Source organism: Rutilus rutilus (genome assembly GCF_951802725.1).
Source record: "Rutilus rutilus genome assembly, chromosome: 10".
In the NCBI taxonomy this organism is placed as follows: Eukaryota; Metazoa; Chordata; class Actinopteri; order Cypriniformes; family Leuciscidae; genus Rutilus; species Rutilus rutilus.
Window position 1 is genome coordinate 12,636,982 of NC_140215.1, and position 26,337 is coordinate 12,663,318.

Sequence of the window (26,337 nt, forward strand, 5' to 3'; positions counted from 1 at the left end):
AAATCACATTATGAAAAAAAAAATCACTGTCACAAATATTGGCACCCCTACAATTTTTATGAATAGAATATTTCTGAAGCATAATCCCATTTATATTTATTTATTTATTTTTAAGCACACCAGGGTGACTAGGAACATGAAATTGTCTAACTATGACTTCTTGTTTCACAGGAGTATAAATATGAGGAAACACAAAGGCCAAATTCCCTTAATCATACATCACAATGAGTAAAACCAAAGAATATAGTTCTGATGTGCTGCAAAAGATTGTTGAACTTAACAAAATAGAAAGTGGTTGTAATAAAATAGCTAAAACGTTGAAAATCCACATTTCCACCATCAGAGCAATAATTAAGAAGTTCCAATCACCTAAAAATATTACGAATCTGCCTGGATAGAGTAGCCTACGTGTGTCTATATTTTCTTCATGCACTGCGAGGTGTAAAAGGTTTGAGTGGCCAAATACTCTCCAAGTATCACAGATGGAGAATTGCAGAGATTAGTTTAGTCTTGGGGTCAGAAAGCCTTAAAATTAAGCAATAAGCCCCGTGAAGCCGTGTTTTACAGTGGATTTAGAACAGCTAAGTGGCGTTGTTAGGCACGACGCGGAGCGGATAAAACGGTCACTCCATACAAATATTCATTTTAATATTTATTTTATTCACAAAATAAACACCAGCAACAAAAAATATAACGTTATAACCACTGGTCATTCTATATAGATCAGTGGTTATAACACATTTATTCCTGCGCCAAGCAATGTAGTTTCAAAGAGGTTGCTAAGCAACGCATGCAGCTACCATAGGGCAGCAACACAGAATCACAAACTGCAGTTGCGCAGTTATACTAATGTAATGCGGTCACAGGTGTATGTACAACGGCTTCGAACGAGGCTCAACCAATCAGAATCAAGGACTGGAACTATCCGTTTTATTAAAAAAATTAAACAACTCCTACATCACCACATGTTGTTTTGGGAGGGTTCAAAAAAATTCTTCTCACTCCAAAAACAAACTCCAGTATGTTCAGTTGTCAGACACGGGACTGGATTCTATGGTCAGATGAAACTAAAAGAAGAGCTTTTATGATGTAAACCCACCAGATAGGTTTGGTGCAAACAGGGATAAAAAGTACCCCATGTCCACGGTTAAATATACTGCTGGATCTTTAATGTTGTTGGCCTATTTTTTTTTTTTTTTTTTGCTGGAGGTCCTGGACATCTTGTTCAGATACATGGCATCATGGTTTCTATCAAATACCAACAGATAAAAAATCTAAACCTGACAGCCTCTGCTAGAAATCTTATAATGGTCTGTGGTTGGATCTTCCATTAGACAATGATCCAAAACAAACATCAAAATCAACACAAAAAATGTGTCACTGAACACAAAATGAAGTTTCTGCCGTGGCCATTCCAGTCCCCTGACCTGAACCCTATAGAAAATGAGTGGGGTGAACTGAAGAAAAGCACCAGCATGGATCAGGCATTGTAGGAGAAAACCCAGAGCTGTTATCTTGGCAAAAGGAGGTTGCAAAAAGCATTCAATAAAAGGGTGACTAATTATTGCCAACGTGTTTTGGAGAAAAGCATTTATTTCATAATGTTATTTACCCCACACTATTAATTATTTTACTTCAATGAAAGGTTAGATTTTGTCACACACAAAAAATTGAACGAAACATCAAAAGGATAAACAAACTAATTTATTTTTACAGCCATCTTTGATCACATTTACCAGGGGTGCAAATAATTCTGACCACAACTGTAAATGACTGGCACAATGCAAAAAAAAGAAGATTCCACAGGAATGATTTATCCTTATTTCCGAACACATTTTCAGAGCATACTAACCGAAAAAGATAGGAGTGAAAACACAATGTGATCAGGCACTGATCAAATGTAAAATCTTCAAGTGCAATTGTACCATTGACTAATGACACAGCAACTATATTGTTCTTGCTTTCTCACACCATTACATTCAGCCAAAGCATTTTAATCAGATTTTCCACCGGAAACTATGGATAAAATAATATGCATTTTAAGAGATATTCTACCTTACATTATACCCAGTATCTTCCTGTCCTTTACATGATTCTCCAATGCCAATTCAATGCCTGGAAAAATACAGGCTCTTTCCCTGTAAGGGCCTGAAAATAGGTTATTTTTCTTTGTCCACATCAATATAACCCCCAAGAGATTTGGTATATTTTCTTTAAACCTTGTGGCACTAAAAAAATAATTGAATATATTAATAATGAACTTGAAAAGTTGAGAGAAGACTTTCTCTAGGATATTCATTCTTACAAACAGTCAGTACATACAAAACAGAGTGGTTACAGTTTCCTTGTAAGAAAAGAGTAAACATAATACATACAGTACCCAAAAGAGGCAAAATACCTGACAATATATGAGGGCTGTACATGATTTTACAATATCTTGTATGTTATAAAAACATAACTTGTTCTGGTGAGTGACAGTAGGGCTTCTAGTACCTGATACCTTTCAGGTACAGCCATCGTTGTAGGTCTTTGGTCTCACCAAGCCAAGTAGCAGCAGTTGCTTCTAAAATAATCAAGTATAAGTTCGTTACCTAGTATGTAAATTACACATAAACCACTGTATATTTGTAAACATTTGCCAATGTGTTTGTTCAATGTTCTGTACCTTTAAAAGCTAAAGATTACACAAGATTCTGGTTGTTTAAGTGGTTCACTGAGTGAAAGAACTACATGGAACTGTCACCTATTTTTTCCTCATGCTCCTCCTCCTCATCATCATCATCATCTTTAACTATTCCTTCATCGATGCTTTCCATCCTGAGTCTCTGTCCATCCAGGTAACGGGGAGCTCTCTGTGTGTTTCGTACTGTAAACAGACTTGTGGGAATTTGAGTCCATTCTCCAAATAGTTGTAGCTTGGCATCATTCTCTATAGCCTTAGCCAGAGAGGACGCAAAGCTGTCCAAAGAGTTATGGACGTCTGCTGTCACTTGTTCTATTGAGGGGTCACCTTGAGAAAAAGAAATGGAAGAACATTTAAATATCTGACACTTTCAGATGCTGCTTTGTTAATTAGTGTTTTCTGTCAGTTTGTGAAAAGGTTTAAAATTGAAGTTTCTTCTGCATAAAAATTTGAGATGAAAGTTGTTTAATTCAAACTTTTTAGCTGGGACTAGTTCTAAACAGTTAAACCAAGTATGCACAAACATTATTTTGCAAGTCTACATTTCCATAAATGTATCAGGTGAAAATAACCCATTTTAATGGATTAACATGGACATAACAGTCCACAGACTGGATATAACTTTGCAAAGTGCTTTACTGCATTAGTCTCAAGTAAACGCGCATAAAGTCCCATGACTATACTTTCTAAACGGTGTGTATGTACACTTATATATACACAATACTGTTCAAAAGCGTGGGTCAATAATATAAAAAAAATAAATTAACACTTTTATTCACCAAGGATGCATTAAATTGATCAAAACTCAGAAAATACTTTTACATTGTTATTGTATAAAAATATGTAAACATAATATTTAAAATAAATGCTGTTCTTCTGAACTTTCTATTCATTAAAGAATCCATCACTTTCCACAAAATGTATAAAACAACCATTTTCATGATAATGATTTAAAAAAAATGTTTCTTGAGTACAAAATCAGCGTATTAGAGATTTCTGAAGGATCATGTGACACTGGAGCAATGATGCTGAAAATTCAAATTTGGCATCACAGGAATAATTTACATTTTAAATTAGAAAACAGTTATTTTAAGCAGTATTTTTGACAAATAAATGTAGCCTTGGTGAGCATAAGACACTTTCATAAACATTAAAATCTTACCGACCCCATTCAGAATAAACCCAATTGTATTGGTGCCAATCAAAATTTTGTAGACTACAACTTGGTTTTGTACTGATGACAACTAAAAATACATTTTTGCATTAGTCAGATGTAAAATAACACCATGATAGATACCTTTAGGAATCTGATCCACTTGGTCCTCGAATGTGACAGAACTTCTTCTCTTATTGGCAACACAGAGGGCTGAGTGGGAGGGCTCTGAGGTGTAGCTGTCCAACAGCATGACGTCTGTAGCTAGCGGGTAAATCACAGCAGGCATCTTTCAATCAAATATCAGTTTTAACACTGCTCACCACCACCCACCTACACCAGTCTGGACACTGTGGGAGAGCCGCTGAGCATCGCCGTCTGTCTGTTATGCGATACTCATGGGCTCTGTGTTTCCTCAAATGGCATACCCTGATAACAGCAGTCTGCAGGCCAACAAACCACCTCTGCTGACTGCTCAGAGCTGTGGGGGTTGCTGCTGTTTGGTTTTCTAAAACTCAAAGAGGTAAGGATGCTGCGATATCAAAATTCTGGCTGATACTGATAAATGGTGAAATTAATATTAGATTCCATTAAAAAATATATATATTTCAATTTTTTTAAAATCTAAAATTTTGAATTCGAATTTTGAAAAGTGAATTTAGGCATCACAATAATATATGTGACAAAACATTTATTTTTATATTTGTTAAGGATTCCATTTAACAGTGTTTTTAAAGACTAACAAAAGCATTAGATCAGTGGTTCTCAACCTTTTTTGTGCCAGCGCCCCCTATCAATATTCCAGGTCCCTTATCCAGGTTTGATTATTCATGTTAAATGTAAAAATGTTAAATAAAATAGAACAATAAATTAATAAATAGTAGGTCTATATTAAAAATAAATAGACATATGAGACTGTTTATTCGCTTGTTTAAAACATAGTTTAACAAAGACAACAGTTAGGCAGTTTTTTTTTTTTTTATCTCAAAATATGCTATTATAAACTCGTAGGGGCAACACATGAACTTCCGACTCTCTCCCATGCCACTCAAAGTAGATATTAGATGGGCTGTCATTGGACAGTAAAAACGGCCGTAGGCTATACGTCATTAAAGCGGTAATGTTTGCACTTAGGTTTTGTAACGCATTTAGGAGAGTATTGCAAGAAGCAACTTACATTAACCTTACTTTCGAAAAAAAAAATATGTTAGAATTTTAGGCCTAAAATACCTTGGTATCAGCTTGTTTTCATCAATGGTATAATTAATACAATTACAATTAATTTGGTTTGTCATGATTAATTTGTGTTCATAATCAGTAAAAAAAATCTAACAAGAATGAACACATATGAGTACTTATTGTATTAATAATTATTTTTAACTATCTTGAAACTATCCAAGCAGCGTTTCGCGCTCAGTGACAGTGAATGTGACGGCGGAATTAATACATTACCAAAATGTGATTACAGAATATATTTAAATTATCCATCAAATTGTAATTTTCTCCTTACATTCTTGCGAGTTAATAATAATGCTTGACCAGTAAATTACTTGGTGAACAAAGAAAACATTTTGGCATTAGGCAATGGCATTAGTTTATAAAGTTTTATAAAGTTCATAAAGTCTTACCATATAAATAGAATTTAGTTTAATTAATTTTTAAATTTGTCGCCAGAGTGAATGGGAATATGATTTATTGAAAATATTAGAAAATATAAGTGGTTCTTAAGTCAATACTTTTTTAATGGCTTGTCAACTTTCCATTCCTCCGCTGCGTGATTCTAGTCAGCGCTGGATTCTAGCCACCACCGGATTGTTGTCAGCGTGAAACACATTTTTGAGCATGTGAATGCTAATTCTTGTCAGCGCTGGATTCTAGTCAGTGCTTAAGCGCAGTGCTCTGACTGGAAAAATAATAGAGTCGTTGCAAAAGAAACGATACATAGCTTACATGTCGCATTAAACTGGCAGATTTTAGAATGTTGTAGGCAATTATTTTGCAAGTAATTACATGTTTAATCTGGTCTTGCCTGGATCATTGGTGTAAACTCGTGAACACCCCCCATGAACACCTGAACGCCCCCCTTTCAAAAATCTTGCTTCCAACGCCCCCCGTTGTTCTCTGAACGCCCCCGTTGAGAACCACTACATTAGATGAAGACAAAGGTAATCTAGATGTAAAAATAGCATGCATAAATGATTATACAATATTGGCTGATTCGGACAAAATAAACAAAAACAAATCTCTAATATCGGACAATGTGGTACAACTATAGTAGTCAACATTTGAAGTGGATCAAAAAAGTTTCATCAAGTCACCAAAAAAGTGGATCAAGAACTGGTATTGTTCAAAATTCATGTATAACTTTGATGAAAGGCTTTGATCCACTCCAAATGTTGACTACTGTATATTGTGGATCCATACAAAAAAAGGATATCACCACAAAACCAAAAAGGTATCATAAATCTTCACAAACTTCTTTAAAGACAGTTTCCTCAAAAATCAACAGTTTTTTCAATGTACTCATCCATTTTAAAATCTTTCATGGAAAAGGAAAAATTAGATATTATGCATAAAGTTTGCGCGGCTCTTTTCCATTCAATGGAATTAAAAGGTGACGGATGGTGCTGAGTTCCAAAAATGACCAAAAAGAATTGCTAAAGTATCATAAAAGTAGTCTACCATTCATCAGTTATCCAAGTCAACTAAAGCCATTTGATTTTGTGTGACTAACAGACTGGAATTTAAGTTGCTATTCACTGAAAAAGATTCAAGAGCTACAGCAAAAGAGAAGATTTTCGGTATGGCTTCAGATGACTTGAAACACGGCATGAGTAGCATGGACTATTTTTTACGATGCTCACATGCTTTTTTGAAACTGAAAGCAACTGCCTCCATTTACTTTTATTCTATGAGAAAAAAGCACCCAGAAAATTTAGCTTAATACCTTCTTTTTTGTTCCACAGAAGAAAGAAAGTCATACAGGTTTGGAACACAAGGGTGCGTTAATTATGACAGAACTTTAATTTCAGGATGAACTATTCCTTTAAAAGCTTTTTGCCCCATGCGTGATCAACAGTAGAAGGTCTACCTGAGTCTTGTGTATAGCTGAAGCCAGTGTCTCCCGTGCTGCTGCCACGGCCCACGAGCTGCCCACCACCCACAAACATGGCCGTCAGGTGAGGAGACATCCCCAGATCTGTTAAACAACAAAGACTCTCAGACATCTCATCCAAACATTAGGTTATGAAGAACCCCAAGAAATAAAGATAACAGTAGCAGGCTCACCCGTTATCCGGTTAGAGATGCTAAAGAGGCGAGAGGTACGGTGCCGAATAACAAAAGATTCTCTGTAGTAGCGGTCGCCATAGCACATGCCCAACAGCTCCTTACGTACTGTCTTGTTCCACAGCCCATAAATAAGTGGAAGGCACACGGCACTGGTAAAAGACAGCCAGGACACTAGCGTCTCCATCTGTGGAGAAACACTGTATTTACCCCACAGTGCTTCAGTGCTGATAACTACCACATATGGACCCCAAGTTGTCAGAAACGTCCCAAGCACCACCAGAATGGTGACGAACGCCTTGCATTGGCTCCCAGAGTAGATCAGGCTCTTGCGGCTACCACTAGAAGATGTGGACGTATTGGAGTTCTTGCGGCCGTTCTTCTGAGAGCTGGACTCCTCCTGAGCCACCACCACGCTACCGCAGTAAACCTTGCGAGCTTTGATGCGGGCCACGCGGAAGATGACGCCATAGCAGACCAGCATGGCCACCAGTGGAAGAAGGCAGCACCACGTAACCCAGAAGGCGGTATAGCTGATCTCCTTGTGCCAAGCCACCGTGCATGTCCACTTGAAGCGGTCAAACTCGAAAGCGGACCAACCGAAAAGCGGCGGAAGGCATCCGACCAGGGAGTGGAGCCACACGTAAACAATAACGAGCACAGCTCGGTTTCCCGTGATTTTCATGGGGTAGATCATGGGATATAATACGGCATAGTACCTAGACATTGAAATAAAACAGATACAATTCAATCAGTTCCTCATGAGATACACATGACTAGCCAATTAAACGACAAGGGGGTCTTTCTCTAAGACTCTCAAACTGCCAGAAATAAAGTATGGTCTTTAAGTTTCTCAGATGGGCACGAGGGTTTGTGTATTGATAGAGTTGAATAGGTCTGATATTTTTCAATGTGTATCTTGTTCTTAAAAACAGAAGAACTGTTCAAGCAAGACTAGACTTCAGTGTCATAGTGAACTGCAGAATTAAAGAATTACATAATGATTATTGAGTACAGCAGTCAAAAAGCATGTTTCGCCAAGAACTGTTCTTGAATTAGAGCTTTTATAATAATATATGTGATTGAACATTCATATGCATTTACTTATGGGTCAATAGCATTACATTATTTTTTTGTTTCAATCTGTACTATTTATTTATTAAAAAAAATATATTAAAAATGCAATTCATAAATAAAATGACTTGAATAAGCATGTTTTTAACTTCTGTTATGAATTTCTGTGTTTGATTTCTGCTGTATAATGTCAAAAATATTAATAAGTAGTGCGGCAAAATATTTTATTATTATTTCTTTGGATGAAATGAAAAACAAAAGTGCTCATTAATATTTAATACCAAAGCTAACTAACACCACCATGCTGAAACAAACATAAAACAGGAAATTAAATCATAGAGAGGACCCCTGCAAACCCTTATGACCTTGTGTCAAGGTCAATTAATCTTTTAAAATATAAAATAATTTGACATTTTTATGACAGGGTTCAAGCTGTAAAATGCCATGTGGAGTTACTTTTAAAATGAATTATATTTATGTATTAATCATGATGTTTGTAAAAAATAAAATAAAAATACTTTTATGCTGAGAAATATTTTCACATAAAAAAAAAAGAAAAAAAAGTGTATATAATAATGTTTAGCTTAACAGATTGTGTAAAATTCTGTACACTCACAAGTATAAGGTGTAAGGAAAATATGTTTTTACATGATGGTTACACCACAAGGACTTTTTTTAAGAGTCATTACATTTTCCTTGAAACCACATGTAACCAAAGTTCGTTCCTTTTCTTTATCATGAACACTTTTATTGGCCCTTATACCCAAGGATTCCTCAAACTACAGGATATAACAACACAATGACTGACCTGTCAATGGCGATGGCTCCCAGCGTAAGCATGCTAGACGAGCTGACGAGTAGATGGAGGAGTGCTGTGAAGTTGCACCACACCACCCCAAACATCCAATCCCGACGCACAGAGCTGGCCGCAACGAAGGGCAGCGTTAGTACAGACAGCAGCAAATTGGACAAAGTCAGGCTGAAGACAAACTTGTTACTGGGTGTCAGCAAGTAGGGCTTCTTATATAGAGTCACCACAATGACCAGATTCCCCAGACATGCCAATATGGCTATGATGATGATAGAGACAGACTCCAAGACCACGAGCCCACCGTCGTCCAGGCCATTAGTGGAGTTGGCCACCGCTGTCCCATTCTTAGAGCTGTTCATTATGGGAGGCTGCTGGCTACCCAGGACTGGACAGACATGTTGACAAACTACAACATATGAGAGAAAAAGCAGCCTGGTTAAAGCTGTCTGGAACTTGAGAAATAATCTGGTGTGGTGAGTTAATTCAAGGGTGTACTGAGTAAAGTTGTACAATGCAAAACATTGTACAAAAGTGGATTACGCACACTCTCACAATGTGCTTTTTGTTAAGAACTGAGCTGTGCTGTGAAGAATTCAGAGACCATTTGATCTCAGATTTTAAGTATAAATAAGACTCCTACCAGAATCACAGCATGTGAATAAAATATAAGTCACATTTATTCAACTATATGCACACAAAAATGTGCATCAGGTAAGCAGGCTTCCAGCAGATGGCTGACAAAAAAATAACAATAAGGTTAAAATAATTAGATTTAAGATAATGAGAAATCATACAACTGAGCTGAGAAGAATTCAGAGAACATCACATTTATTCAACTATATGCACACAATTTTGCATAATTTGTGTACTATACGTAGGCTACACAAAATATGCAAGCTTTACATAAGGTTAGCAGGCTTACTGTAGGCGGCTGACTAATGATAACAATACGTTTACAATACTGAGATTAAGATAATCAGAAATCTTTTTATAAAAAACAATGACAACAAAATCAAATAAAAAAATAGTTGGACACACTACATAATAATCACTGCATTAGATAACAAAATATCAAACCATAACATATATGTTTAAGTTGTTTACAGTTTAAGTGTGACTTAAGTTTCCTAATGCGTTTGGGGGCCACTGCATGTGGATCTGTCATGCCTCTTCAATAAATCGTTCACCATGATGCCCATTCAATGAACAACCACAGCACAGCAATGTGATCAGCTAGCCGAGAGAGTGAACCGCAAGCAGATTTCTTTCTCAAATTTCCAACAACAGCGATATTTTGCATTGCTCAAAAAAAATGTGCTCCTGATTCTTTAGATTCAAAATGCATAGTTAATCCTAATTAAATGATAGATGTATGGATAACGTACCAGCTCCCCGGGCCAGGCGATATCCCGCTATAGTGCAGTGCTGGTTAGTAACTTGCTCCGGCTGGCTTTGTTAGTGAGCGGCGACTACTAACTTTAATCCCAAAACTTTATCCCCTCCTGCAAGATGCTGGTTTTTTTCATGCTCACGCGGAACAAAAAAGCTTTTCGGAGACGCATGCTCGAAGTTTCAACGCAATTACAAAGTATCAAACGATTAAGGGATGTTCATTTGTTGCGGCTGTTGCGGTCGGCGGTGAATAAAGAGGCGCTGCTGACGTCACAATGGCGTCGAAAACCCTCGTCTTGAAAAGTTCCCTCCGTCTCTACGGCAGACAGTCCAGAGGGTCTCACTCTCACCGACCACACAATGTGCTCGACTGTCTTCTCATGGGGTATAATATCTATATACACTACAAATTATTTTGTTCAATCGATATTTAAGTCTGTTTTCCACTGAAAATATCTAAACATGTTTAATCTTAGAGCAACAACTACACATATAGCCTAGTATAATAATACAAGTACAATTTAACACTCAATTAAACTCAGGATATATTCTCCTGTATAGATGTAGTATCTCAAGTAAATCTATCTATCTATCTATCTATCTATCTATCTATCTATCTATCTATCTATCTATCTATCAGAAAGAGCTTTATTGCCAGGTATGTTTGCACATAAGGGATTTGTTTTGGTGACACAGCACAAATAGAATGACAGTGACAAGACAGAGATAATAAAAAGAATAAAAATAGAATAAGTAAACAGGAAAAACACAATATACAGAAATAGACAATAGACGTTATATGTATATACAGGTATGGTATGTTATACAAATGCAAGGAAATGTAAATAAGTATAAATAAACAAATGTATAAATAGTGTTGTGTATTGCACATGTTTATTGCCAAGTGGGATCATTAACTGTTCATGAGATGGATTGCCTTAGGGAAGAAACTGTTCCTATGCCTGGCTGTTCTGGTGTTCAGTACTCTGGAGCGCTGACCAGACGGCAAAAGTTCGAAGAGGAAGTGGCCTGGGTGTGAGGGGTCCAGACTCCAGAATGATTTTGCCAGCCCATATCTACTCACTCTGGATGAGTATAGTTCTTGGAAAGTGGGGAGGGCATTTTCCTATCTATATTTGACATCAATAAAACTTTATTGCCATGCTTATTAACATTTACAATATGGCCTGCCTATTGAAATGCATACCACATCAAATAAATAAAAAGTAAATAAAATTATAGGGTGAAATGACAGGAATTCAATAATTTTAAATCATCTTGTGGCCCCCATAGTTAAGAAGTACTGCTCGGATGCTGACATTCTGTGAATAGGCTAAATGTAGCCTATAAATACAAATTTAAACAAAATGTTTTATTTGCTTAGTCTGAATGAGAAATCTGAAAATGAATTAAGTTTCATAACATAGATTCAAATATTGTGGCTGATTATGAGAAAGGTGTACACTTTAACATTTCAGTGTTTTTATACAGTGGTTAAACCTGATTCTTTTGGCCAAGACCACCTATAGGCATTGTGTTGCAAACACGCGCGTGTGTGTGTGTGTGTGTGTTTGTGTGAGAGAAAGAGCGAGCAGACATTTATGCAACACTAGGTGGCGTATGCATGCTGTGATCATAATGATTGTGTTATATTTATTTTGTCTGCACTATGTCTTTACTTTCCTTCTGCACTGGAAGCTCCTGTCACCAAGACAAATTCATTATGTGTGTAAACATACTTGGCAATAAAGCTCTTTCTGATTCTGATAAGAAATTATAGCCATTATAAATGTGGGAACACATTAACAAATTTCTGCGTTCATCCACCTCACTTTTTGGGAAATTATCCATTAATTTATTCAGAGTTTTAGCATAATACAATTAATACTAACACACAACATACATACACACACACACATATATATATATATAAACACGTGTTGTCATATTAGTGAAAGATAGTGCATGTGTTTATTTAAAATCACAACCAAGCAGCTCAATCCTCATAGTAATGCATTTCTGCCATCGTTTTGGAATAATTCGGATGAATCTGGAATATATTGGTGGGTAGATGTAGTTCTTTACTTGGCCATTGTTATCTGTGTTGCCTTGAAATGTCTGGAAATAAAACAAGTCACTCTGTCATTCTGAAGACATAAAACACTGTTGTTTTTTCCACAAATGTAATCCCAAAAAGTGAGGTTGCTTACCTTTTGTTCATAATCCTCATCATCTGTGTACTTTGTCCATCTTCTTCCATCTTCACTGTACTCCAGAGTATATGCTGTCACAAACATCTCATTGCGTAACGTTTTGGCCCCCTGTGTTATAATCCCAGTTATTTTTGTTATATCCTTGAGTTCCACTTGGATCCATGGCTGAATGTCATTGTTCTGTAAATTGCAGACAGTTTAGTGAGGCTTGAGGTTTGTTTGCAGTGTAACAGTACCATTAAAGGTTTAATTTATGAGGTATGTCTTAGCTACCTTGGCTTGCCATGCATTGACGGTGCCTTGCTTATTTAAGCGTGCATACCAAGGATGCCACTGTCCAGAGTACCAACTGGAGGCCACAGAACTGGCAGTGATTTGAGTATCTTCAATGAGGCCACTTTCCATTCCCAATGGCAGAGAACAACCTGCCAACACAATGAGGAGGTTTGGTATAATATATCTGAACCATATAGGGAAACAAAATCTGTTTGATTTGCATCCATACCATCAAGCTCACAACCATAGTACTCCAAACGGACAGTTGGGTTGTTGTAAGAATGTGAAGGATGCAGCCTCACGTATCGACCAATCAGAGGTGGGAAAAATATATTCTCCTTCGTATTGGAAGCATCACTGTTCCCTTCAATAGTCTGTCGGCATTGAAAAACAAAGTTTATTGCTCACATCCTATGGGCCGCTCCTTTCACACCGAACACATTCAGATTAGATGTAGTGGAATGAAAAAGAACATGGGTATTGAGATGCATTTAAATGATTAACATGACACAGCATCTTAAAAATGTGGTGCTAAAAAAGCAGTGAGAAGCAGCTTCAAGGCCAAAGCCATCCGTCTATTGCAGTGGTTCCAAGTGACTCCAAGGCCCCCTAATGTCTGCAACAAAATTCAAAGGTCCCCCTAGCACTAGTTTTGTTTTCAGCCTATTTTAATCAATGACCACTTCTAGTTTCTGTAAAATAAGCTACAATCATTTCATATAAACTATACAATTTCAGCATTCCAGATTTTTGTAACTGAATGTTTTACATGACTTTTCATTATATAGGCTATCCAGGTTTTCTAAGACAGTGGGAACCCTGGTTCCTCAAAGAAAGCAAACAGCTGCTGAGGAGGTTAATTCAAATAATAAATATATTTTAGTTGTTATAGCTTGTTTTATCTCATTTTAAATCATTATGGCCACCTTGGAAGTTTGCTTAGGCCCCCTAGTGCTGGGATTGGCAACTTCAGTCCTGGAGGGCCACTGTCCTGCAGAGTTTAGCTCCAACCCTAATCAAACACACCTGAACAAGCTAAACAACACTGTTGGGAAAAGCTCATTTCAAATGTAATGCGTTACAATATTGCTTTACTCCCTAAAAAAGTAACTAATTGATTTACATGACTTTTTCCTCACCTGAGGTGGACTTGCTTGTTTGTTTTTTAATAACAAACCCCTTTTACTTATGGTTGAACTGGATCATCGAAGGTCAGTAGCAATGAAGTGAGCTTAAATACATAAAGTATATTTGTTTTATTTAACATAATTAATGAGGTTGGTGTAATATTTTAAGTTTGGATTGCACTGTTTTGTTCATTTTGAGGAGGAATACTGAATCTGCTTTTGTGCAAGTGAGATGAGTAACATGCTCACACTTAGTCTAGAACTACAATCAATAACCATCATGTTTACAAAGTGTCGATCAATAAATGGGAAAACTCTACAAAAAAAGTTACTGAGATATTTTGTTGTAAATTTAAAAGTAATGTGTTACTTTACTAGTTACTTGAAAAAAGTAATCTGATTACTTGCGTCACCCCCAACACTGTTAATCAATGTCTTCAGGAATACTAGAAAGCTGAGGCAGGTGAGATTTATCAGGGTTGGAGCAAAACTCTGCAGGAGCATAGCCCTATAGTGTTTTCTATGTTTTTACATGGAAAAACGTGTTTAGTGTGAACAGTTTGCTGAAATGTACATTTAGTGTACAACCACACAGAAATAATCACTTGCCTTTCTGACAGAATCACTGTCTCCCTTGTAGAAGATCCACTTCTTTTTGTCTGTACTGTAGGAAATGGTGTAGTTCAGCACAAAATTATGTGCAAGGTAATGCTTGGCTCCCTGTGTGACAACTTTACTAATCGCTACTGGCCTCTGAAAGTCCACCTGGAAAGCAGGATACAGCCACCTTAAGTTAGTCATTAGCATTCTTTATTTATGGGCTAATTGTCTAGAACACCATTATGATTGGTTACCTGAATATGCTGTCCTGTCTTTGTTGTACTCCATGCATTGTATTTCCCTGTATTATGTAGTCTGGCCAAATGAGGATACCATGGTTCTTAAACACAGAGTTAAATGTGTTAATAGTATGACCAACCATGACTATAGTACATAAAAAGCTATGCTTTCAGATCCTACCTTTATAGTCTGATGCTGTTATGTGTTCATCTTGCACAGTTCCAGAGATGAGACCAAGAGGGTGATCACAGACTGCAAAACAGACCAGGTAAGATTTTAAGATCTAACAAAATCTGTTGTTTTCGTGTAATAAGATCAGCATGATAAATTACCATATGTCTATGTCATACCGTTATCTAACACAAGGAATAGGGTCTGCATTCCTCTCTGCTGTGAAAGTCCAACTTCAGACTCCAGCTGCCAGAGACCAGGCTTTGAAGGCAGCATTTCCAATGTGGCAAATCCACCTAAATGATGGGGGCTGAGTGTGAATGGCTTTTTTAGGTAATCTAGGTAAGTAGATATCTTCTAACACCACTACAAACCTGGTAAAAGTGGGTAAACACCCTGACGGTGGTCCTTTAACTCCTTATTTATGAATGTTTGACCATGGAAATGGACACTGTGGAGGTCTTTGGGAGAGCCCATGTTGATCAGATGCCACTTCACTAGCTGATTTGTGTACATTCTAAGTCCTTTGAGACTGTAGATAATTCCATTGATAGCTGATTAAATAAAATGTACAAATAAGATAGTATAAATATTAAGTAATTTTATGCAAAACTATTTTTTCTATCTCAAACTTGCACAAAAAAAATAGCTGAAAATAACTTTCTTACCGTCAAACTTTAAATTATCATGAAAGTTTGGATCCATGATTGCTCTTCTGTTTTTCCTTTCAATCCTCTCCCTATTCTCCTCGTAGTACCAGCTCTTATTCTCATCAAACGTCATAAAGAGCAGGACAAACTCTCTTCTGTCCACAGGCTTTTTAGCCAGTGTACCCTTCCTACACACCAGAAGTGGCCCGATCAGCCCAGAGTTCATATCTCTCTCCTATGCACGAAAGTAATTCAGTTTAAGTGAAAATGAATAATAGTAATTTTGCACTCGTTTTTATCCAAATTAACTTACAGTACATTCATTAAATGGATTGCTCCCTGGAGCAACCTTGGGTATAGTGCTTGCTCCTTGAAGGAATATGAAGGAACATTCATGCTTACAGGATTCACTGCAGAGTAGTAGGCCCATGTTCGACAGTCAGATTCATTATTTTGAGGTCCAGATTTGGAATTTATAGTCCACATGTAGGTAAAGGTGCTGTTGGGTTGAACTGCATCGTCCTGTTTGTACCAGTATGGTGATTGGTCATCATAACTCAGGCCTTCCATTAGTTTTAAGTATTTTACTCCTTTTGCATGCAAAGAGTAAGCACGGCTGGCACGGTTCCTGAAAAATACCTAGCACAGAAAACAGGAATGTAATTATTAATGTTTATTTCGATTTGCTTCTAATTCTCATTTCTGCACAAGCATGTTCATGTATTTAATGGTGTACCAGAACAGTCTGATCAACTTCAGCTTTAATAACCGGACCCAGAATTCCCAGGTGTTCATCCATTTCCCCTCGGATGTCTTGGATACTAAAGGCGCTGTCCAGGTACTTTCTGAACACCACTTTTTTGAAAGCTGTGGGCCTCTCGTTTTGAGATGTTTTATCAAGCCTCCTTTGGAAACATAAAACAAAGTAATTTCACAAATTAATTACACTCTTTATTTTTATTTCTAGAAATGCAAAATGTATTATTATTTGAAATGCATGATGCCGACAGTACCTCTGCCCATAACCAGCATAATCCCATTCTTCCTCTTCAACTGAGATGAAATAAGTCCTGGTATTCTTGTCTCCAGCCATTTTTAAGAAATGCTGGGATGTTGTATCAAGAACTGGGTTTTGAACATCTGCCGTTTTGCTATAAGGGTCTTTGTACTCTACATATTCATATTCTTCTGGGGCATCAAACATACCATCAAAATCTGTTTCCTGCCCTTGTTTTGGAACATATAAATCATAATCATTGAAATCCCGTCTTGGCACTCCTATGACGATGGCCTTCCCCATCAAGTCATCCTCGCTTAAGACAGGCTTGGTTCCCCTTGGGCTAAACACAGAAGGTCCAAAACCTCTTGGAGAAAGACCCCTTGGAGAAAAAGCAGAACGTGGCTGAGGTTTATAATCTTTCCTTTTCTTTGTCTTCATGCCATGTCCTTTTCTCGGCTTTACCCTTTGGTGAACTATTTTTTTTCTCTTTTCACTCTTTGGCTTACTTGAATTTGCTGTGTCTGTCATGTATTTTTTCATGTGATCTGGGATCTCCATAGGAACAAGTTCGTGTTTGCCCTCATAACTCCAGTGCTCTTCTTTTGGGTCGATATGAGATGTGAGTATGGCCTCGCTGTGATTGTTCTTCAGATAGATGACCACTTCCTCTTCACTTTCGCTTTCTGAGCCGTTTTTCTTCGGTGAAACATCGAAAGGGCCAAGAGAAAAGGATGTATTCTCTTTACTGTCTAAAGGGAAGAACTGTGATGCATTCCTTGAAATTTCACTGTGAGATTGCATGGAATCATTAGTGGATGATGCTATGTTCTCTGTTATTTCAGGTTCAAGGTGGAGGCTGAAGTTAGACACGGTTTCATTTGAAGATTCAGACTCATTGCTCTGTGAGGTGCTGTTTCTCAAAGGCGAAGACAAATTGAGATTAAAAATGCTATCAGTTTCAGAATTTATCTGCGAAAACATCTCCCTGGTGTTATTCCCTTTTGTGCTGTTGAGTTCCAGAATCCTTGTTGTGTTTTCAGTTAGTTCACCAATGTCCTCTAGTGTGTCCAATAGTGAGACATCATATTCCAACCTAGTCGTTAAATCTGTTGAAATTTCTAAGGGATAATCAATGTCCAGAAGGACAAATTTCTCCTCAACTTGTGTCTCTGAGATATTGGACAGAGAGTCAGGACTAGGCACGTTGTATATGAAGACGTGACCCGAACTATCCCGGTCACCATCTGCTACGTCAGTGCTATTTTTAGCGTTTAGCTCTTCTTGAATAACTGTTTTGTTTACTAAGGTTTGGTTTGATAGCAGGGGCTTCAACGCAGATGAATTTAAAGATGCATTTTCATCCTCCGTGGAGATGTTTCTTTCACCATTTGGAGCATCAGATGAAGTGATACTTGTATTAGTGGGGAAACTGTGTGTTTCATTCATTGTGTTGGTAATGTTTGTTTCAATTATTGGAGCATGAGTAGTATTAGCAGGGACACTTTCTGTCTCTAATGATGAATTGCCGTTTTCTGCTGTGTTTGCATTCATTTGAATATCCAGAGTGTCGTTTGTGGAGACACTTTTCGTTTCATTCACTGGCTTTGTTGGTAGACTGCGAACCTTTCTTTCTACAACCGAAAAATGTGAGATAATACTGTCCGTTTCATTGTTTGACATGTCCTCTGAATTGGAATCAAAAATGCTCACCATGTCTTCTGTGCTCTTATTCAAGACTTTATATGAAGCTTGTATCTTGTCCAAACCAGCCGCCTCAGCTGATAAACCATGAGTCTGAGTTTGATTGAAAGTTCCTAAAGTAACATTGTGTGATTTGTATTTGTCCAACTCGTTACTTAGGGCCGGACTTTTTGTCTCAACAGTCGGCAATAAATCATCATCATGATGATCTGGCATCGAAAGGCCAATTTGCTCAACTTCATCTGCTAAGTTGGCCGGACTTTGTGCCTCAACAGTCGGCAAGAAACCATCATCTTCATCTAGCATTGAAAAATCGATTTGCTCAACATCATCTGCTAAGTTTTTGAATGTCCTTAAGCCTAAGTAGTCTGCATAGTTATCAGTATCCTCATCAACCATGCCAGGGTTTACTGGTTTTGGTGCCTCTTTTTTGATGTCAGTGATGGACACAGGTTTCCATACAGTGAATTTATCTGACTCATAATCATATTCCGTTACATAATCTCTGAAGCATTCAACGTCGTTGAATTTCACCCTCATGCCTTTAGTGGAATCATGAGAGTTCAGTGATGCTAAAAGCCAAATACCTATAAAGTGGAGAGTGTCATATATGAATGTGGAGAATGTGTATAGTCAATATTTAAATCTTAAAATAAAATAAAAATTATAAATAATTTGGATACTCACCTATATTAACCATGTTCATAGAGATAGTTTCGCCAGTCATGGGAAACAGACTGAGTACATCCTCTTCTCTGTTTTTTAGTTCAAATGTATGGCCATAAAAAGTGGCAGTCTGGATGTAATCTTGTTCGCCAACATTCGACACATGCCAGGTCACAATTTCACCATGACAAAACCCCAGTTCTTGGCCACTTTCATAAACATAACCATTGATTGCTGTAAGAGTTGATGCAATACATTATGTACCATATCATACCATGTATGAATCAACAACACTGACATGATTACATCAGAAAATCACTCACTGTGCATAACATTTGATATGTAAAACTCTGGATCATCTATTTTAACTCTTTTGGGGTCACTGCAGTATGTGTTAATGTTCTCATCATGGTACCAGCTCTTGTTCTCGTCAAAAACTGTAAACATGGCATGCTGTTCTTTGTCGGCTTTTAGCTGAAAAAGAGAAGAATTGCTTTCGAGTGAGCTGCTTTGCGACCATCTTACTTAGCATGTCAACCATAATAGAGCCTCATAACTTCAAAACACTCTACATAAGCAGCAACTCCATAAACCATTACTCACATTTGATGTTAGCTTGTCACTAAGGTAACAATGTGTAACTCTATGCACAAGCCGCTATATATTATATACAACTTATAGATAGACCTATTTTGCATTTTTGAAAAGTGTAATGTAGCTTTCCTGTAGCTCAAACAGTAGAGCGTTGGTGTTTGCAACGCCAAGGTCATGGGTTCAATTCCCAGGGAAAGCAAGACCTGATAAGAATGTAAAAATGTGTACTTTGAAATGCAATGTCAGTCGCTTTGGATAAAATGTAAATGAAAAAAATAAGTATAGCTGTATTTATCACCACATTCTGATATCGTCTTATCTGTAAATGGTACACACAATGTCGCCCTATACGTATTTTAAGCAAAAAAAAAAAAAGTTTCTTACTTTGCTGCCTACTGGTTGAAACAGTCGTCCCATACAAGGTGCTCCTATGATGCCTTATATAGAGCCATTATATAGAATGGATTCATTTGAATTATTTGAGCATCTGACTCTGATTCAGTGACCTAATATTTCGCAAACAGAACACTTACCTGTATATTCTTTTTGGTGAGAGACTGGCTCTTACAGATGAGAAGAGGACCCACAAGACCAGACGCAATGTCTCGAGGAATGTCCACTGCACTGTGGTACATCCTGGTGAGACATCTGGGGTCACTGTCCATTGGTACATCTTCCTCAGACACACTCCATGTATAGGTGTAGGTCTCTCCTGGCTGAATGCCATGTGTCTGGTTCCCTTTCAAATAAACAGCAGGTTTGTTTAAATAACTTTTCTCGGTTCAGTCACACTTAAGCTTTTATTTTATGATTTTACATGCATCTTCGCCATGGATAAAGAAGTTTATAGATTAGAGCTGCATGATACTGGGGGAAAAAAACCAGACGATTATCAAAGGCTGTGATTTAAATAAATATGCATTGTTTGTTTCAGAGTGAAGCTGTTTCACTGTTCATTTACACGTGTGATAATTGTGTTTTCAGTGTATCGGAGCAGCTCAGTTCACAGTAAATGAATCGAGCTGCTCTGAGTCACAGATATGTTTAGTTTCATTGTGTTTTAGTTTGGTTTTCCATGTTTCCTGATTTCCTGTGGTTTTATTCATAATTACCTAGGTTTCTGATGAATTACACGTGTATCATTTAGCTCCCTTGTTTGCTTCTCTGTATTCCCTGTTTTGTTCAGTTTATTGTCTTGTATCATCAGTGTTATAACATGGTTGTCATTGTTTCCTCCTGCGATCTCCTGAGATTTATGTGTAGATTTAATAAAGAATCTTTTTGTTATACTCCTTTTTTGTGTGTGCTTCACTGAAATAAAAACTGGATCATGAGCACAGTGGCGCACTTACCTCTGAAACAAGCAACGCATATATTTATTGAAATAAATTGCAGCCTTCGCGATTTGATATTCACACTAAGCCATATCGCTATTTAGATTTTATTTAGATGAATTGTGCAACCCTATATTAGAGATATCAGAACATCTCCTAATGTTGGATGCTTATTTAAATAGAGATACATTGATGAATTGCATGCGTGTGGTGCAGATTCATAGATATTAGACGAACCTCCCTCAGGATAACTGGCTCCTTCTGCTGCTTTATCAATGGTCAGTCCATGAGGATAGATACTATATGGACGTGATGCTTTGTTTTTAAAGACAATCTATAGAAACAACATCACAATCATCATGCATCCTGATCAGAAACATTGGAAATATTATACTGTTTACCTTTAATCACAAGATAAAATAATATAATAATGATGATTAGAGCTGTGATTATGTGAGAAGCTGTACCTTTATGACATCTCTGATTTGGGCTCTTATCACTGGCCCGAGAATCCCAAGCTCCTTCTTTCTCTGCTTGTCTTCCGCTCTCTCTTTAAACGTGCTATCTTTATACTGGGTAAACACAGCTTTTTTGTATTTTTTACCTATCCGCTGAGACCCCTGCTTTAAATATTTTATCCGGAAATCCCTGAGTGGAATAAAGTGAGAGAAAAAAACATTAGAATGGAGCTCACACAAGAGCATGTCCTGTTGATGAATCATGACACACACATACCCATCAATGTTCTCTGGCATATTTGGAGCATAATCCCAAGTGATCTCTTCTGCTGCTATATAGTAAGTCCACTCTTGGCTTTCTTGTTTCTGCTGGATAGTAATTTGTCTTTTGGGTGCTGTGTACTCATCACACTTCCTGATATTTAGATATCCATGCAAGCCAGCTGCAAATATGACATCACATTTACAGTGTATGGCACTGTAATCACTTTTATAAAGTACAAACTGTCAGAATTAATAGTTATTCTACAAAGCTATGAAACAGAGACTGTATATGTTAGTGTTTTAATGAATAATTCATGTTTTGTGGTTTCTCTGGCAGGTCTTACCTTCCAAGTGCCTGCTAATGTGAGAGGAAAAGAGCCAGCGGCCGGGGTGGACACCAGTCATACTGGCGCTAGTGCCAGTTCCACTAATGATGCCAACAGCTGAGGTTTTGTGCCCATCATGCAGAAGGACTTGCCCATTGAAGTGTACAGAGAAGAGCTCTGGCTCAGAGCTCATTCCCAGCAGGTGCCAGCTGACTTTGGAGTGAGCACAGATGTCCAGATCTGGAGGATGACAAGAAGTTTTATGCGTAAGTAGATTTGCAGAAATGAACACGCTATGTGTGAAATACATCAAACCAACCTGGTACAGTGCCATTTGTGTAGCCATTTATAGTGTATTTGACATCCTGTGCCCGCGGAGGGTCCCCTGTGCTGTACCAGCTCTTGCTCTCATCAAACACTCCGAACAACAGCACAGCCTCCTGATGGAAATGAATCTGATTTCCGGAGCTGTCTAGGGTGCCTGTGGGACAAGGACATATTCTTCTAAACAAACAGAGCTGTTTATAGTTGTGTAATTTCTGGGAAAGTCAAAATGGTAAGCTAGGGGAAAGATGTCCCCCTTAAAAACACTAGTCTGCATTGTTGAACATTTGAAAATGAGTTTAGCGTGTAGCCTACAGGATGATGATGCATCATTCAATGTATTACATTATTAACGGAAATAAATGAAGACATTTGACTGAGGCCACATTCTATATCTGAACTCCCATACATTTTCAGGACTTTCAACCATATTCTAGGAAAAAACACGCTGTGTGAACGGAACCGGACTGGACAACTAGCTGTCTGTCACATCCGTGCGAGAGAGCCTCTCAGCTGCATAAACTTGCGTCTTCCGTGTGTTGCGGGTTTTCTTGTGTAGTTACAATAACTTGCAGTGACAGAGAAAAGAGCTGTGTGATATCTGAACGTTTTAGATCCCAATACATCCAGTCACTGTTCTCCAATGGGGCTCATGCTAGTTTGGTGTTCTACTCTATAAAAGCTGCTGTTGTTGGATAATGAAGATTTGACAGATAAACTCGACTTACACATTCATACAGACAGTAGGCCTATTCGAGACGTTACTGTAAGTCGTGTGAATGAGACATTCCGAGATGCACATCAGTAAGTAAATGCGGTTGTCAATCTTCAAGACTGACAGTGTGAATGTAGCCTGAATGATTCGGTTTCTACAAAAATCACCATTTAAAATCCATAACAGGTCTGCAAGGATTCATGGGCAATGAAAATAGAATCACAGTTTTAACCAAAATGAAATCTCTGGTTTAACATTTGAAAGACATTATGTATGGATTTAAGAAACTGTTGTTCTGTAAAATAAAATTATTATTATTATTTTTAAATTCTATTTTTTATTTTACAGTACAATGGTAGCACTAGTATTAGGCCTATTATTAGTTATATTATTATAATATAGTATACTACAATTGACAGTAAATCAACATTTCCATTTTAAATCTTATATTTAAAATATAGCAGCTTTCTAAAGGGAGCATCTTGTCCCAAGAGTTTCACTTGAGCTTTTCACTTAAATAAAAGTGAAGTGTATTGTACAAATCTAAATGAATTATGTCCACAACACTTTTAATATCTAACATAGAATACATTTACAGATCACTATAATCCTTGTCAAAAATATCTAATTTAATCTCATAACTGTTCAGATGGAATATATTTAACAGTCAAGGAAATAACAGCATAGCTATTTAGCAAATGTGTTGAGATTAGATTTAGTGGTCAAAAGGAAAAAGATAAAGGGAAGTCTTAACCCATCTAAGCACAAATGTCATAATAAACATCACATTTTAAATCCAGGATCTTGTTTTTTTTTTCCTCTCACATACCTTTCTTGCAGATCAGCATTGTGCCTATTAACCCCGTGTTGTAGTCCTTGACAATGTCATAATGGGAAAGGTATGTGTAGGTGAGGCATGGGGGGTCCGCAGCTGTCGGGGTCACCTCAGATGTCACCTCCCAATAGTATGTGTGCTCTTGGCCGGGGAGAATGATGTCATCCTTTTTCTCAAGAAGTGACGTGTTGTCAAAGTATGAAGATCCTATATGGAAACATTAGTGGTGCAAAAAGGTTGCAGCTTCATCATACACAAATGAAACTAATGATGATGTATATACGAATTAAACTAAACCATGTATCTTGGTTAACAAATTGTACTTGAAAACATGGAGATATTGTATAGGTAAATATTTATTTATGACTCAATGCTTTGGACTTAGGTACAGCCTGTGGTTAATTTGTATCCTGGGTTAATATTTCCAAAGAAATCAAACACAGATGTTTGTGTTGCTCAAGGTGTTTACTCAACTAAATGATGACTACTAAAATAATCCATAATGTCCTTTAAACAACATTCCTCTTGAAATGTATCATCTCTATTATTCCATAGCACCATGTCTACTTGTTACTAACGTGCTCTACATTACAACACTATTGCATCAATCATAGTGTTACCGCAAACACATCAGAACACACCCTCTGACTGCTTCTCATAAGCAATGCCGTGTGGGTGGATGCTGCAGGGATGATCAGCCATGTTCTTGAATGTGACAATGATTGTGTCGCCCTCTTGTCCGTGTAACGTAGGCCCAAGTAACCCTAGAACATTCGTTTTGAACAATCATAATTTAAAACTTAATGTAACAGTAGTGTAAATGACTTATGCATAAGCATGTATTTGCATGCATTACTAAATGGATTTTAATGTTGAAACAAAGTCAATAGGTGTTCGAAAACAGGTACCTGAAGACAAGGGATGTGTTTTAGGCTGTGTGAATCCCTCATTGTACTCCCTGTATACTACTTTTTTATACGATGGTCCAGTCCTGTGTACAACAACGATAAATATATTGCTAACATGAATTTTTATATGAAATACAAAAATAAAATAAAAATAGGCATAAATGTTAAACAAGCTATATATATATATTATTATATATATAGGCCTATATATATATATGCTGGTTTAACATTTTGTCTATTTCTATTTTTTTTTTTTTTTCATATAAAAATGTCCTTGTTTGCCTTGTATGTAAAATTGATATTTAAAATATTTTGTTTGAATGCTACTTCTTGTCAGATAATAAACTGTCTCAGGACAGATATGTAATTATTTGATACAGTTTTACAACAGTGAGTTACTTTATCTTTGAAATACAAGAACCCAACAAATAAAAGACAAACATTTAATATAACTGCTTAGAAAAATATAAGAATCAATTTGAACCCCAACAAATAATGTTATTTTTCATACCTTTGCTGTCCGGCAGATGTGTAGTCCCAGTTAATATTAACAGCTGCAATGTAATAGCGTCTCTCCACAGCTGTTGCACAATGACACAGGAATGCCAGAAGGGCCAAACCACACAGGGCCCCTGGCCAGGAGTGGAGTTTCATATCTGACAATGAAACTCCAGGTAGAAACAGTCTGTTCCGGAGTTTAGGAAATTCTGAACTTTCAGGGAAATGACAGTGAGCTTTATATCCCCCCACCCCTTTGTTGAACACACACAGACACAGGCACAGACACACACACAGAGACACACACTTGCACTTTCAAGGGCAGCGCACTATCATTATTAAAAAAACTGAAACTTCTTGTTTTTGTTTAGTCATCATTTGTACTCTGAGGCTTTTTGAACATGTAAAACTATTTTATTTTTGTAAGCAAATGTTATGTTGACAATAATGGAAAACACTAAGTTTCCATGAACATATTCACTCTCAGAAAAAAAGGTACAAAGCTGTCACTGGGGTTGTGCCCTAAGGTACAAAAGCTAAAAGGGACCAATATGCACACTTAAGGTAGGCTACTAATACGTACTTTTAAAGTATGTACAGGTAAATAAGGTATGAAGATGTACCTTTTTGCTTTTGTACCTTAGGGTATTGCCCGTGACCTGATCTTCTTTTCTGAGTATGTTTGTCAGTGCCATTTGAATCCCTCCCTTTGGGAAATGCTACTTAATGTATAATCTTATAATTTGTGCATGCAGGCATAGATTACACATATGCACAAATATTGCACATTTTCATAATGCAACCAGCTAACTACTATCTGCACAAAATGATGAGGTTCTACTTCTACACCGTAATCATGAAATCAGAACTAAATTAATGTGGGCTTCAGTTTCCGTGAAATACCGTCGTAACACTTTTCCGCCCCAGACAGCAATTCCATTATAAGGATTTACTCATAATCCCTTTGATTTCCCTTGAATAGTTTCTTAATACATTGTTTGTTTACAGTGTACAAGTTGCATAAATGTGTGAGTAA

At 37.2% G+C, this 26,337-nt stretch overlaps 2 protein-coding genes across 3 annotated transcripts; both read right to left on the reverse strand.

The window, feature by feature from the left end:
* Window positions 1-1,208: 1,208 nt before the first annotated feature.
* On the reverse strand, window positions 1,209-10,588 carry gpr161b (G protein-coupled receptor 161b). Of its 2 annotated transcripts, none has more exons than XM_084422131.1 (7): window positions 10,395-10,567; window positions 9,007-9,415; window positions 7,125-7,843; window positions 6,928-7,035; window positions 3,981-4,100; window positions 2,744-3,010; window positions 1,209-2,563 (listed from the first exon to the last, which is right to left on the reverse strand). In XM_084422131.1, the coding sequence occupies exons 2-7, from the start codon at window positions 9,366-9,368 to the stop codon at window positions 2,487-2,489; spliced, it is 1,653 nt and encodes a 550-aa protein (XP_084278257.1). In that variant the 5' UTR covers window positions 9,369-9,415; window positions 10,395-10,567; the 3' UTR covers window positions 1,209-2,486. The 2 variants fall into 2 exon arrangements, 1 of the variants encoding a protein (XP_084278257.1); XR_014629004.1 differs by having other exon boundaries at window positions 1,685-2,563; window positions 2,666-3,010; window positions 10,395-10,588.
* A 1,761-nt stretch (window positions 10,589-12,349) lies between these two features.
* f5 (coagulation factor V) lies at window positions 12,350-25,511 on the reverse strand. The gene is made up of 25 exons (XM_084422102.1): window positions 25,315-25,511; window positions 24,804-24,886; window positions 24,537-24,659; window positions 23,890-24,102; window positions 22,341-22,502; window positions 22,040-22,261; window positions 21,709-21,874; window positions 21,441-21,621; window positions 21,211-21,307; window positions 20,173-20,378; window positions 19,369-19,519; window positions 19,067-19,279; window positions 16,692-18,966; window positions 16,415-16,583; window positions 16,081-16,317; window positions 15,697-15,913; window positions 15,403-15,582; window positions 15,208-15,324; window positions 15,038-15,109; window positions 14,872-14,957; window positions 14,627-14,782; window positions 13,120-13,264; window positions 12,888-13,039; window positions 12,612-12,794; window positions 12,350-12,519 (listed from the first exon to the last, which is right to left on the reverse strand). Exons 1-25 carry the CDS (start codon window positions 25,455-25,457, stop codon window positions 12,373-12,375), a joined length of 6,096 nt encoding a protein of 2,031 aa, XP_084278228.1. The 5' UTR covers window positions 25,458-25,511; the 3' UTR covers window positions 12,350-12,372.
* Between the last annotated feature and the right edge of the window lie 826 nt (window positions 25,512-26,337).

What these genes read in the sequence shown, in the direction of transcription:
- gpr161b (XM_084422131.1), bottom strand. Translation starts at nt 9,368, where the DNA reads ATGAACAGCTCTAAGAATGGGACAGCGGTGGCCAACTCCACTAATGGC. An exon ending in GGAGCCATCGCCATTGACAG is followed by an intron (nt 7,844 to 9,006) that starts GTCAGTCATTGT and finishes TTCAATGTCTAG; the next exon opens with GTACTATGCCGTATTATATC. An exon ending in CAGCTATACACAAGACTCAG is followed by an intron (nt 4,101 to 6,927) that starts GTAGACCTTCTA and finishes TTTACCCGCTAG; the next exon opens with CTACAGACGTCATGCTGTTG.
- f5 (XM_084422102.1), bottom strand. Translation starts at nt 25,457, where the DNA reads ATGAAACTCCACTCCTGGCCAGGGGCCCTGTGTGGTTTGGCCCTTCTG. An exon ending in CATTAGCAGGCACTTGGAAG is followed by an intron (nt 21,875 to 22,039) that starts GTAAGACCTGCC and finishes TCATATTTGCAG; the next exon opens with CTGGCTTGCATGGATATCTA. An exon ending in CATATCAAATGTTATGCACA is followed by an intron (nt 19,280 to 19,368) that starts GTGAGTGATTTT and finishes CAACTCTTACAG; the next exon opens with CAATCAATGGTTATGTTTAT.